Source organism: Perca fluviatilis, chromosome 19, assembly GCF_010015445.1.
Source record: "Perca fluviatilis chromosome 19, GENO_Pfluv_1.0, whole genome shotgun sequence".
NCBI classification, from domain to species: Eukaryota; Metazoa; Chordata; class Actinopteri; order Perciformes; family Percidae; genus Perca; species Perca fluviatilis.
The window spans coordinates 17,535,552-17,550,543 of NC_053130.1; the positions used below are offsets into that span (position 1 = coordinate 17,535,552).

Sequence of the window (14,992 nt, forward strand, 5' to 3'; positions counted from 1 at the left end):
AGTTGCAGCCCTACATATTATAAATAAATAAATAAATAAATAAATAAATAATCAAATGACATTGTGTACAGGCTAATATTGAACTAACTAAAATGCTAAGGAATGTAAACAGACTTTTTTAGTGCAAACTGCATAATGACAAACCTTTAACAATAAACTTGGTGACTGCCCTGTTGTCAACATTGAACTAATAGAGAACTAACTGACCCACGGTTCGTTTCGTATCACGGTTTTAGGGTCACGTTTTTTAGGTTTTGTTATTTTTTCTTTTACATTTTTAACATTTCAGAAATGTACTTCAGCATATGATATATAGCTTAATTATCCACAATGTAGGATACAGTATTAAAAAGTAGTTATATCATGTAATCCTGCACAAACCGAATTTGACTTGACTTTAAGCACATTGGGACCATCTCTGAGGAAAGCTAGGTGGGATTTTGATACAGCAAGAGGGAAGACATGGATGATTTCAACATGCTTTTTATTTATTTGGCAAAAAAAGGAGAATGTGTATTGCCATCTACAGGAAGTTATGTGCCTTTTTAGCACACAAAGACTGAAATATTACAGAATATCAATTGAAATAACTTGCTTTTATCAAGTTGCCAACTTTAATGTAGCTCTTACAAAAATGTTATTCTTTAAAAGAAAAAGAGAGGAACTCTTAAAGCTCTGTCTTTTGAATAAGTCAGAAAACATAAAAAAAAAAAGAAAGTTGTGTTTTTTTTTTTTTGGTTCTTTAAAAATAAAAATTAAACTTGTTTGGGGGAGAATACATTTACTCTAGGCGGAGTTTTCCTAGTAACCTTACCAAAAAGGCTCAGGATGCTGTAAATGTTGGTATAATGGTTGGAAAATGGCTGGTGGATTTAAGACAAAAATAATTTATTGAATGAATCAAATTTGAACATGTCTGTCAGTGGCTTGTTGATCTTTACATTGTTAGTTAATTTCCTATCCTGGCCTGGGCCGGGACACACATTCATACGGTTTGATAAAGTACTTATTGGACTTGTCCACACCTCTTCTTTCACACTAAAGGGAAACACACAGTCTGAGGTTACATACGGGCACCTGACGGGCACAAGGGTACATTGTGCATGCGTGTGACGCACACACGCTCCGAAGACAAGTGGACCATCCGGTTCGGCTGTTTTTTCATGAACCGTGTCACCCCTAGTCAATATGCAGAGGACAGATCAGGTAGCGAAATTTGGTACCGTTTGATTTAAAGTGAATCAGTGCCACACGGGTGGCAGTGAAGGTCAGGGGCCTTGACGGACCAGACCCACATACTCACAAGCCCCCGTACATTGGAGTTTACCCCGGTGGACAAGAGGGTCGCCTCCCTACGCCTGCGGGTTGTGGGGGGGAAAACTCTGACTGTTTGTGCATATGCACCAAACTAAAGTTCGGAGTATTCGGCCTTCTTGGAGACCTTGAATGGAGTCTTGAATGGGGCTCCAGTGGGGGACACCATAGTTCTGCTGTGAGACTTCAACGCGCACATGGGCAATAATGGAGACGCATGGAAAGGCGTGATTGGGAGGAACGGCTCCCTGATCTAAACCCGAGTGGTTATTTGTTGTTTGACTTCTGTGATAGTCATTGATTGTCTATAACAAACACCATGTTCGAACATAGGGATGCCAAAGGTCAATGATCAATTTTATAATCGTTTCATCTGATCTGAGGCCATATGTTTTGAACACTCGGGTGAAGAGAGGGGTGGAGCTGTCAACCAATCACCATCTGGTTGTGAGTTGGGTCAGGAGGTGGGGGAAGACTCTGGACAGACCTGGTAAGCCCAAACGGGTAGTGCGGGTAAATTGGGAACGTCTGGATGAGGCCCCAGTCTGACAGACTTTCAACTCACACCTCCGGCAAAGCTTTTCGTGCCTCCCTGTGGAGGCTGGGGGCATTGATCCAGAGTGGACAATGTTCAAAGTTTCCATTGCTGAAGCTGCGGTGGGGAGCTGTGGTCTTAGGTGCCTCAAGGGACGGTAACCCACGAACACCGTGGTGGACACCCGTGGTCAGGGAAGCTGTCCGACTGAAGGAGTCTTTCCGGGATATGTTATCCCAGAGGACTCTGGAGGCAGTTGCAAGGTACCGAAGGGCCCGAAGGGCTGCAGCCTCTGCCGTGAAAGAGGCAAAGCAGCGGGTGTGGGAGAAGTTCAGAGAAGACATGGAGAAGGATTTTCGGTCGGCACCAAGGAAAACACCTCAGGAGGGGGAAGCGGGGAACCATCCAAGTGGTGTACAGTAAGGATGGGACGCGGTTGACCTCAACTGAGGAGGTAATAGGACGGTGGAAGGAGCACTTTGAGGAACTCCCAAATCCGACTAATACGCCTTCAACGTTAAAAGAGCTGGAGGATGATGGGGGATTGTCGTCGATTTCCCTGGGGGAAGTCGCTGAGGTAGTCAAACAACTCCACAGTGGCAAAGCCCCGGGGATTGATGAGATCGGTCCAGAAATGCTGAAATCTCTGGGTGTGGAGGGGCTGTCTTGGTTGACACTCCTCTTCAACATTGCGTGGAAGTCTGGGACAGTGCCAAAGGAGTGGCAGACCGGGGTGGTGGTTCCCCTGTTCAAAAGGAGGGACCAGAGGGTGTGTGCCAATTACAGGGGTATCACACTTCTCAGCCTCCCTGGTAAAGTCTACTCCAAGGTGCTGGAAAGGAGGGTTCGGCAAATGGTCGAAACTCTGGTTGAAGAGGAACAATGCACATTCCGTCCTGGTCGTGGAACAACGGACCAGATCTTCACTCTCGCAAGGATCCTGGGAGTATGCCCATACTACATGTGTTTTGCGGATCTGGAGAAGGCGTATGACCGGGTCCCCCCCCCGACCCTGGATAAGTGGACGACGATGGATGGATGGTCCTCGGTAGTACCGACGTAATTTGGTCGGTACCCAAAAAAGTACAGAGTTCGGTACCCAACCCTAGTCCTTTCTGTAACAACTTGAGGCCTTTAACTGGTGAGCCCACCAAGAGCTTGAGCCCTTCTTATAGCTAGCAGCAGCTGCTTAGAGAAGCATTAGCTCTGTCACACTCTGGAAATATGAACACCCTATCTGAAGTGTAGGAACATTTGAAACAAGTTCCTCTTTAAATAAAAAAATAAATAAAATATTCAGCATTTAGCGTGCTGAATACTAACCGAGTTCTCAGCACTGTTGGATGTTAAAACCACTTTTTAAAAGTGAACTCTTTCCGAGGAAAAACAAGACGACGACGAGAACACTGTTAATGGAGATGCTTCTCTGGGCATGTTGCATACCCAACTGAGTGAAACCTCGATAGGGCTGCAGGAAAAACATCTATCTATAAATCTGGAACTCTCTGTGTGTGTCCCCACACATGCGCAGTACTTGCAAGCATTTCTGTCCTCTGCATATTGGCAGAGAGTGGGGCTCCAACACATGCAGAGGTGCGGACAGAGCAAAGCTACGTCGCCTCAGCAGTTTGTTTGAGTCACGGCTATCCTGGTAAAGTGGTTGCAAGTGTAGTTACACATTGGGTACTGGAACCGAATTTCAGGTACCAGTAAAACTGTGCACAGTACCCAACCCTACCTGCCGGACCATAGTTACGTGCTGTAGCGGCTTCTCCAGCAGGCTGAGCCAGGCTCCCTCCTTCCCCTGCCCACATCGCTGCCTACATGGATGTGCGACGGCTAGACAGAACAAAAGACATGCCGAATCTCTACATGAGCCGCAGCTGAGCTGTGACTGAGTGAACCGTGCTTAGTTATATAAAGTTGTGGGGGGAAAAATACTGGAAACCAAGTAATCCGCCCTCTCTGAACAGGCACGCACTCAAAACGGGCACTGCACTAGTATATCACAAACTCCTGCTCCTGTCCGGTCACATCTCATTCTTTCCTCCCTCCTCTTTCTCATTTCACCCTCTGTCCTCACCTCCTCCCCTCTCCAACAGGTTTTAAGCTCTGCCATGACATGTGACTGCATTAATCTCCCCCCCCCCCAGCTGCAGATTTGACACAAAGCTCTGTGATTTGGTGCATCAGTCGATGATGTGATATGCCAAGCCGTAGACCCGAGAGGGGAAAATGTATTAATATCAGGTCACTCTGCCACTAAGGCCTTGTGTGTTTCTGTGTGCACCCATTAGCAGACAATCACACTCCACACAGTGCGTTTACATGCACTGCAGGTTAAGTGAATTACCAGGTTATGCCAGTTCTCCCCGTATACATGAGCGGAGAAGAATGGGAAGAATGACGGCTGTAACTCTACCTCCGGTATAGCAGGTGTAGCTCTGGCAACGCACAACAGAATAATAAGGCTTTTTCTTCCGGTTGATCTATGTGAAAATTACACCGACTGGCCACTAAATTAGTCAAATTTAACAACTTAATGTTTCATTCATACACTCTTGAAATAGCGTAGGAAAGCACAGGGCTCAAGCCAGATAAGTTAGCCGGCGGTCGCATCGGGGTAGTCGGTCCCTCCACTTCTTTGCCGGACACCGCGTTTGACAATCCGCTTAGCCGTCTCCCGGTGTCCGCTGCTCGGCGGATGGACCGTAGGCTGCCGCTGCTGTTGATCTGAGCAATGCTGTTTTGTTGCATCATAGCAACAGGTTGCACAGACGGATTATTTCAGAGTCAAATCCACTCCAGCAGAGTAACGAGGGGCAGTACAAAGCATGCGCAGGCGCTTAACTGGATCATACTCCGGTTAAGGTATATACATGCAGGAATACCCCGGTTACTAAAGGAGTTCTCTAGGTCTGTTAACTGGGTTATGAGAACTCTGATTTTAACTGGGGTAAGGTGAATACATGGCGTTTGAGAAACCGGGGTATTGCCTTAACTCAAATATATTCGTTTTTTTAAACTGCATGTAAAACGTTGCCCTTTCACACCAGAAGTAGAGTTGTGTGCCAGAGCACATGAGCAAAAAGACAATAGAAAAAAACTCAAGATGACAGAGCAGATGGGTTGGTGAGTTCATGTGCGCTGAATCTGACCAGATATGGTATTTTAGAATGTCCTGTACTTTAGCAATCTGTCACTATGACAGCACGCAAATAGCCTGAAGAGATTAAAAACAAGAATACTCATGGGGTGTTCAAGTTCACGAGTCACATACAGTATTCTGTTCTATCCCCACACATCCCGAACAAAGGGCAGAGGCACAGGAGAAAGTGGGTCAACCTTTCACACTGAAGAGGTGGCAGATGCTCCTCTGAACTGCACAAACAAACATGTACAATAATGTCATGCATGCACGCCCAGGCACATGCACTGACTGCAAAAAACTACCTCCAATAAATAGCACAGAATACACAAAGACACATGCAGATATGCATCTTTGCAAAACAAATATAATGTGAACACATTCATAACCTCCGAAATTACTGTGATACGGACACTTCTGCTCGACAGGAGGGACAGACAACCATTTCTTACTATCTCTGCTCATTTTGCATCTCTCTCTCTCTCGCTCTCTCGCTCTCTACCACACATTCCTGGCAACTCTTTCATCTCTCGGCTACTGCACCAGAAGAGCTCTGCCATCACCACGGAGACAGAAGGCCTCACCATAACAACCACTGAATGGAAAAAGCAATGAGCCCCTTTCCTTTCAATGCCATCTTCTTTTCTTCATACACGCCTTCTATAGGATTGACTATGCATCTAGATATGATGTAAAGCTGTTTTTTTAAAACATGATGTAGAGCCTACACCCTGCAGCGTTAAAAATAATTACAACAATGACAACATCGACATCAGCACCATCAACAAACACAAGAAACAAACATCCACAAGAGCAACATAATCGAGAACAAAATATCTGTACCTGAATCTTCATTTTCCAACAGGAATTCATGTCTGGATCCTGAAGCCACCTCACCTCTCTCTCTTTCACACACACCCTTACGCAGACAATGGTTCCTCAGGGAGGTTACATGCCCCCTCTGTAAATCCTCGAGGTGAGCCGAGACGGAGAACGAGAGAGAGAGAGAGAGAGAGAGAGAGAGAGAGAGAGATAACAAACCAATACGGAAGTGGAGCTACAGCAGCACAGCACGGAAACAAAGACAGACACAGGAAAAGATAGGGAGAGAAATGGCAGAGGGAGGGAGAACAAGCAGCTGCCCTACATTTTCTTCACACACAAAAACAGAGGGCAGAGCTGCTGCTGCTGCTGCTACTTGTCCAGGCTTGCTCTCCCCACACAAACACACACACACACACACATTAATCTCATTCGCCGAGCAACCACTTCCTCCAGCTGATCTTGTTGAGAGGTGGGGGAGGGGAAAACTGTTGAATCATTCATGAGAGGGAGGTGGTGTCCTTTAAATAGACTCCCTCTGCTCTGCACACTGAGCTTAACTTTAAAGTACCTTTCCCTAACCCTACTTAAGCCTGTCCTGCAACACCCACCCACACACCCACACCTGGATGTTTTAAGACAACGAGTCAGCCACCTTGCCCACCAATCAGAGAGGCCTTTACTGCTGGCTCCACCAATCCCCAGCAGGAACAGAGGGACACAAGGTGGAGCAGAGATAAGTATTAAGTAATTAATTACACACATCCTCACAGCTGTATTCAAGGGCAAAGTAACAGCACAGCATAATCGCTCAAATAATGAGCAATACTACAGGCCATTACAGGCTGAAGTCCACAAATAAACGAAACAATTAAACCTTTTAATACAGCTATAATTCACTTAGGATAATTATGCTTGTTTGTTAAGAAAGTAAGATACGGTGTTTGGTGTTTTAAGCCCCCAACATCGTCTTCCAGGCAGCACTGCCTGGAAGGCACTAGGATTAGGCAATGGTTAGGGTTAGGGTTAGGTTCCTTAAAGTCGACGGTTGCAGTCCTGCTTTGAAGTCGGCGTTGGGGACTTAAAACACCATCGAGCGTAAGATGATAAGGAGCAAGATTCTACCAACTTTTGATGGATAGGAATGTTTGCTATGAAGGAAAGAGATAAACATCAAACATAGTGTGTTAATTGCAGCCGTCTATGTTAAACACACCGAAACGTGAACATTCCCTGGCCACGAGCACGTCACATACAGTATGTACAGGCACGTGAAGAAACCATTCAGACCCCTGGGTTATTGTGGAGTATAAAGTATTTTTTTTTTTTTTTTACAGTTTTGACCTTGTTTGAAGGGTCAATATTGATGATAAAAAACAACTTTGGATTCATAGAATGCTCAATAAGGACTTTGATATGAAAGTCATCTTATAATTTTTGCTTGTCCTTGATGAGGTCACTCTTCTCTAGTGACAATGGATAATCTTTTATTTGACATTTTAACAGCTGATGTTTTTTTCCAGGTCATTCTGCTTCGATTTATGTTATTTATAGCCAAAGACAGATGAAGCAGTGAGAGTTGCTGTTTTCTATCTACACACTTCAATTGGATCATGAGCTGAGCAGCACTTTACTTTCATTGAGTAACACTGCTTGAACGGCTTTGGCCTCTAAATACAGTCTTACAGCAGGTCCACTGGCTCGTGGACTTTGGCCAGCTAACACAACAAAGCGATTTTACATTTTAAACACAACAACAACTGCCACATCAGTGTTTATACTAGAATCTAACTTTGAGTGGTGGAAAGTAACCAAGTATATTTACTCAAATGCAGATTTGAGGTATTTGTACTTTACTTCCATTTTATGCAACTTGATACTTCCACTACATTTTGGATGGAAATATTGTATTTCTTACTCCACTTAATTTATTTTACAGCTATTAGTTACTACTTACTTTGCAGATAATGATTTTACTTATGTTACTAACTCACTTTATGAACAGTATATAAAATACTACAGTGTGTAAAATATTGTGATATTATGTAATTTTAAACTTTACTTTGCAACAGTATTTAAAGTGGCTATATGTAATTTTCAGTTTGTGTTGATTCCAGCAGCCGCTTTGGACAAAAGCGGTAGTGTTTTTACCACACCTGCTGTGAGATTGTTGTAGCAACGAATGTAATGATAACTTAAGAGTTATATAGCGCAGTTAATGAAACCCACAGATGCTTTACACAAGTACAGGGGGACAAGGGGAAAAGAAAATAGTACAACCACATTGCGCACTGTAAAGTTATTTTATGAATGAAATAGACTTATTACATACCTGAGGGTCAATTCGGGGACATTTTTGAATCATTTAAAATCCCGTAATTGTCTCCATCTGTTGAAAGCCCGACCGGGATAGACGCAGGGTTTTGCCATTGTCTTTCACTTTCCCTTTTAGCTTTTAGTTGTTCTTCGTTTAATTTCCTTTTTTCTGTGATGGTCCTGCCCCAGTATCAGCCATAGCAACATCAGATAACTTCTAAAATAAAATTTGATTTACAATTAGGCCTATATAAAGAAATCTCCTGCTACCTTTTACCTGGCTAGATACTCACTAACACAGGCTTTTCATCAAAATGTGTGCTCTGTAGCCCCGTCTACCTGCCATAAATAATTTTGTGACTTTGTGGGAGGGAAAAAAAATAAAATTAAAAAATTAAATCGGACCCAGGCAAAGGCACTAATAAACTATATAAAAATAGCGTTCTTATCACTGCAAGTCTCGTTTCCGGTTACAGTTCATTTATGGTGAAAAATTACACAGTTTCAGAAACATTTAAAAGTTATATATAGTCAGTTTAAAAAAGTTCAACTGAGCTCCAGTTGAACTTTATTATTGAACTTCAAATTATTGAAATGCTATTCAGTAACACTTATCAGTAATATGATAAAACACTTTGTGCATAATGAGTAATTTAACTTTTTTTGTTTATAATTCTTCTGTACCATTTTGAATGCAGAACTTTTACTTGTAATGGAATACATTTAAATGCAGTGTTGTTACTTTTACTTCAGTAAAGCATCTTAATATTTTTTCCACAATTGATGACTCTCTCTCCCCAAAACCAATTCCAATACCTCTGCTGATACAGATTCCCGATATAATATCAATGCTCTCTTTTCCCAAAATGTTAAATGCCTTATGTATACAATAGGGCTGGGCAATATATTGATATTATATCGATATCGTGATATGAGACTAGATATCGTCTTAGATTTTGGATATCGTAATATAGTGATATGACATATGTGTTGTCTTTTACTGGTTTTAAAGGCTGAATTACAGTAAAGTGATGTAATTTTCTAAACTTACCAGACTGTTCTAGCTGTTCTATTATTTGCCTTTTCCCCACTTAGACATTATGTCCACATTACTGATGATTATTTATCAAACATCTAAGTGTGAAGTTATTTTGTTAAAGCACCAATTGTCAACTCTAGAATATCGCTGCAATATCGATAGAGGTATTTGGTCAAGCATATCGTGATATCTGATTTTCTCCCTATCGCCCATCCCTAGTATACAACATTACTTACAACTTATTGGATAATGTTTGACTTAATGAATGCAACGGATAGTCAAAACACTGAATGTTTCAAAGACATTGACAAGGAAACTGTATTTGATGTGGAACAGCCTTGTCTGACAAATAACCAATCTGCCTTACAGGATCAGTATCGGCAGCGATACAGATCCAGACGATCTTTGCAACTCTACTCTACACAAGCCTTTTTGCACAAAGCAAAATTCTCTCTCTGGTATTCGAGCATGCCATTTTCTCTGGTGTACTTCAAAATCATAAGCTCATGAGCTAAACGAGAGCTGGTACAAACCCCGGCAGTTTGTGGTTGTAAATGAACAGTGTGAAATTGGACCCAGGCAGCAGTTAAGTGATGAAGCAACAGTCAGCAAAAAGAGAGCAAATGAGCTACTAATTTACCCGAGTGAGGAGGTTTGTATAACTAGCTTCTGAATCCATTCAGAATGACATGGTTTCTAAAGGTGAAGAAATGTGTCCAATCTTGTTGATTCAGCAAAACTAATAATTTGCATGTTTGAAGACAAATTAATATGATTTAGCCATCAAGGGAATAAAGCAGGACAAAAAAAGCAGAGATTGTTAAACTGAGGTGAGCGCATGCTATAACTACAGATGATGCCAGTGTAGCTTTCCGGTCGCTCAGCCAGCTAAGCACATAATGAGCTGATGATCTTTCAGCACAGGTTGACAGCACCACTGCAGGGCTTTCTAGTGTATAGCTACGGAAAAAGGTGGGTTATTGAGAACAGCAGTTGGACCGATCACCGCCCCTGTCAGAAAATATCAATCACAGCTTAAGTATAACAGTCTGATTTTAAGGCAGGAAAGCGGAGCCGTACAAACTCAGAGACCTGAGAGGAGAGGAGGTGAAATATTTAAAAGTTGGATGGAGGGGTAAAGACAGAAATTTCAGGTAAAGTGTGAAGGGACAGAGAAAGAAGTAAAGAGAAAACTGACAGTCTGATTTCTACTGAGGGAGAAACATGTAAGATATCCCACAGGGCGTGAAATTGAGCTGTAATAGCCTTCTCAGTTCATATTCAAATACAGTCATGCATACTGGTAACTACAACACTACAGCTTGTCTGCCTGCTGCACATTTCAATCAAATCTACCTCAAATTAAGAGAATTAGATGAAGGGAGAGAGACGGAAATAAAGAAGGAGAGAGATGGTCCATGAGAAAAATCAAAAAACTCTTCGGAAATTATTCATTATTCTTTCAAGCAGTTTTACTTGTTTAATATTCTGTAAAATGTTGAATAACTGGGATCCTTTGCTACTTATCTGCTGTAACTGTATACAACGCTTTGATCTGGAGCTTTGCTTTTCATTTACATATCACTGTGTAATGCAGCGGAGGATGGTTTCTGAGCCTTGTGTATTCATGGTACATAATCTGCAGACCAAAATACACAAGCAGAAACATTGAGTGGGCCGTCTCTGCAGCAGCACAACCACGGCACAATGCCAGAAATTTGCCATCCCAAAATAACAAGGGGGTGACTGAAGTAGCTTTATTGATTTGTGGCTCTCCTCACCACCCACTGTCCTCTTGCCCAATATCTCACCATCTCTTTAATATTGACACCCAATGGACACATCCATCTTGACCTGTGAAAGCCGATGAATTTGTAGAATGGGGATGAGAGTACTTCAGCGGGGAACTAGACTGTGGAGCGTGCCAGTATATGGACCCAATTACTGTTTAACAGACACAATATAGGAATTCACACTGGTGGCAAGAGGACACACATGCAAACCATAACTAAAAATGTAGGAGGGAATCATAACAATATGGAGCGGCACGTTTACAATTCCCCATGGAAATTTCACAATAAATGATTCATCAAAGCAAAAGAGTGGGGAGTTTAATCAAGCTGATGAAACACTGCACAACTCAAAGATGAATTATAATCTTGATTTGGCCAACTCATTTTGAAGTCCAGAAAGATAGAGGTGTGCTCAAAGGGTAACTTTGAGGGTGTACAAACGTGTAACTAGCTTCAGGCACTCATGTGTATGTAAAAGTTACAATAATAACAAAATCTACATGGCCTATTCATGGGGGAAATTGAAAAAAAGAGCTTTGCTATATAAATTGATTTAAAAAAATTATTTGAATTGGGTAAAAGAGGGGGATATCAAGAGTGTCATTCCCCCAAACCCAAACTTTATTAGCCCAAGTTTTGTACGTATGTACTGTATTATCCATGAAAAAAAAAAAAAAAACTAGATTGTGCTCACATGATGCATATTCTAAAATCCTAATAAAGTTGTGCAGTATTTAATCCACTTACCTCATTCCAACACAAATTAAGTTTTTATTTCAGTACCGGATATACTGGATGTAATGGAAAGTTAGAGGTGATAAGGCATGTGGTAGGTAGAGGGGCCAACAGGGCATCAACATCTGGCCATGATAGAAAACAATTTACATTTGTAATTGTTTTGTGTTAAAATAAAGATTTCATAAATTAAAAAAGGGTTTGAAATAGATGTTTGTACAGTTGATCAGGTCAGCATAAGTTACAGAGTTCAAGGAGTAAGGATTTGAATCTCTCACTTCCTGGTTTTGCCACAAACACATCTGATTATGTCAGGCATACTGTTTTAATACGACTGGAGCCCAATCAGTCCACTCTGAGGAAAATATGAACGCAGTGTTCTTCTCTGAGAGCGCAATCTGCAAATATCAGACATAATGCAGAGTTAATGCAGAAGAAGCTCTGTATCACTGAGTGACTCACTGTCATGTCATCAAGCAGAACACACTGTACTTAATATGGTGATAGACAGGGTCAATGTCCTATCAGAGCAGCAGCTGTAGTACAATACAGTGGGACAATAGTAGAGACTGCATGTGACTGAACCGTAATATCTCACATTTATCCTGCTGCTTCAGTCACAGTATGATGTATTGTAAACTGCAGCAAATATAGAGGGTATAAAGCACCACAAACTGATGGTCAATCGTTGAAAGACTGATCTTGGGTTCTTTAATGATTTCCTTACATAGAGTTGATGTACTGGCTCACGCTTGTTATCTAATATGCACTTCCTTACACACACACACACACACACACACACACACACACACACACACACACACACACACACACACACACACACACACACACACACACACACACACACACACACACACACACACACACACACACACACACACACACACACACACACACACACACACAGAAGATGTGCAATAGCCAGCAGCCAAACAGCCCTCTATTTAATATCTGACAGCATCTGGGTTTATCAGCATTTTTAAAAAAAAAAAGCACCTTCAGCATTCACTGTGTTGACTGAAATATCAGCATATCAGTCTCCACATCAGCACATGGGGCTAGTGATAACCTTCTAAATTAGATAAGTATTTTACCAGTGCATTAGGCTTTATGAGGAACACGGGACAACAGCAGAAGCTGACGACAGACGTAGATCGTGCGCAACACTCCCAGCAGGATGGATCAATGAATCCTAAATGCTTCTCAAGTTGCAGCAGAGTGCTACTAGGTAGGACGAGAATCTCTGTCACTTACTTAAACCACCACCGTGTGCATGCGAGCGTTTGATGAGACGAGTCCTCAAAAGCTATTGAGATGCAGACAGTGGCATAGAGCCACGAGGGCAGACCTCATTGTGCTTTTCAACTCTCGACCTGGCTGACCTGATGTCTCCGGCATCAGACAATTCGTCTCTAACCACAGATGAACAGAACAGGCTTAAACACCAGCACAGATATTCAAATTTAAAACTGAATGACCACAACCGTACACAGTTTGCTAAGTTCTTCTTACTGACAGTGAAGTAATTACAGTAGTTGTATGCATTCTTTGAAGTAAAATCAATGTCTCTAGCGTCTGGCTTTAGCTCTGTCTCCTATAAACATCAGCAGCCTGATGGAGGTAATTAGGATTGCTATCGTGTCTTTCTCAGATAAGAAGGTAGCAATAACAGTTTTTAGACTCTGGTGTTTATATTCCCAGACTTGTTCAGACTTTGCAGCAAAGGAGAACAGAGGATTTTTCAAAGGCTGTGTGAAAATGATTGGCATACTCCATCCAGCAATCTCTTCAAAAACTCTAGATCCATCATTTGTGCTGAACTTTTGCTAGAAATGTGCATCACTGCAGGAATGACCTCAAGTATATATGTACATAAATAAGAAACACTAGTGCATCCCCCTCCTCAGTACCCACCTCACTCACTTTTGGCCCTTGTCCACTAGCTATGACATCATCAACCATCACCTGCTGTTAAACAGATGGCGCCCCATTACTGACCCTGGACAGGTGGAGAAGTCTGCATTGCAAATTTACAGGTTAGGGAATTTTAAACACTGTCATACACTCAAAATCCTCTTCAACCACAGCAGCACTATTCCTGTCCTTCAAAGAGCTGATCAGGATTTTGGGGTTGTAAGCAGCTTCTCTGCAGTATTCAAACCCTAAGCGGGGGGCTGCTGGCACACAAACACCCCTAGGGTTACAAAGCTACCTCTCTCACATCTAAACCTTCCATCTGTGCCTTTACCCACAGCAAACAGGTCAAAATAACTTAAGTGAAGAGTCTTAGCTATTAGACCCTGTTTAATGACAGTGACGAAGTTGAACTGCTTTACCTCTGATCCAGCTGAATAGAAACACAGCATGCATGTCTTCACACAAAAGCAAACTGCACAAATAGGAAGTATAAATAATTCCTCTAAGAGCTACCATCAGAGGACAGCATCCTCAGAGGTGTGTTGTTTTGCCGATGTACAAAAGGCTACAGTAAACAGAAACTCTTCAGACATGTTCTGTGTACCAGCGGGCTGCAACACTATTCACTCCTTTACACTACAGCTAGCTGAGGAGAGTAACCTTGAATTTACACAGCCTCTTCCTCTCCCCCCTCTGTGTACTGATGATGAAGGATGGAACAATAAATCTGTCCCCCACCCACCTATTCCAATTGCATTTTAAAGTCCAGCTTCATTTGGCTCCCAGATAAATACGATCCAGAGCAGCAGCAGCAATTTGCATTTAAAGACTGTTCGTCTTACATGCCTCATGCCTGCAATTTACTGAAAAGGTACATTTGCATTTTGAATACCTAAAAATGCTCAAAAGTTCAGAAGGGGAAACCGGAGAGATAAAATATTTTGAATTTGAGTGCTGTTATTGCTTGTAATTAACACAAAAATGACAAGTTAGATTCAAGTTCACAAAGTTTGAATAGGAAACAGGTCACTTTGAGGACAAAATCTCTCTTGAGGCTGCACCACAGACATTAAGAACCCATTGTACTAGTTTGGAGGCTGGTTACAAGCTAGTTTTACTGAAAACAAGAAGAGAGATGAAACAAGTGAGTGTTGTGATGCATCAAAAGGCACTTCCTGGTTCAAAACCACCGGTCTTGCGTTAAGGCTTGTAGGAATGCAATGAGAGGAGAAGTTGCCTTGTCAAATACTAATGTCTGTCTTTGTTATATATTCTTGTTTAATAAAGTGGGACATGAAGCTGCACTCTAAGCTCAGATAACACCGTTTGCTCTACTGCTCCCTGCTGACCCC

General features: G+C 42.1%; 1 protein-coding gene across 6 annotated transcripts in view; it reads right to left on the reverse strand.

Moving 5' to 3' along the window:
* march8 (membrane-associated ring finger (C3HC4) 8) overlaps positions 1-14,992 on the reverse strand; it is an 82,059-nt gene that overhangs the window by 34,638 nt on the left and 32,429 nt on the right. Inside the window, exon 1 of one of the 6 annotated variants that reach the window (XM_039783985.1) lies at positions 5,841-6,271. The exons of the other annotated variants lie outside the window; for them this stretch is intronic. Within the exon in view, the coding sequence (XP_039639919.1) occupies positions 5,841-5,870 (30 nt within the window). The 5' untranslated portion in view covers positions 5,871-6,271. Of the gene's footprint in view, positions 1-5,840; positions 6,272-14,992 lie in introns of those variants that run through there. 6 annotated transcript variants of the gene reach the window in all.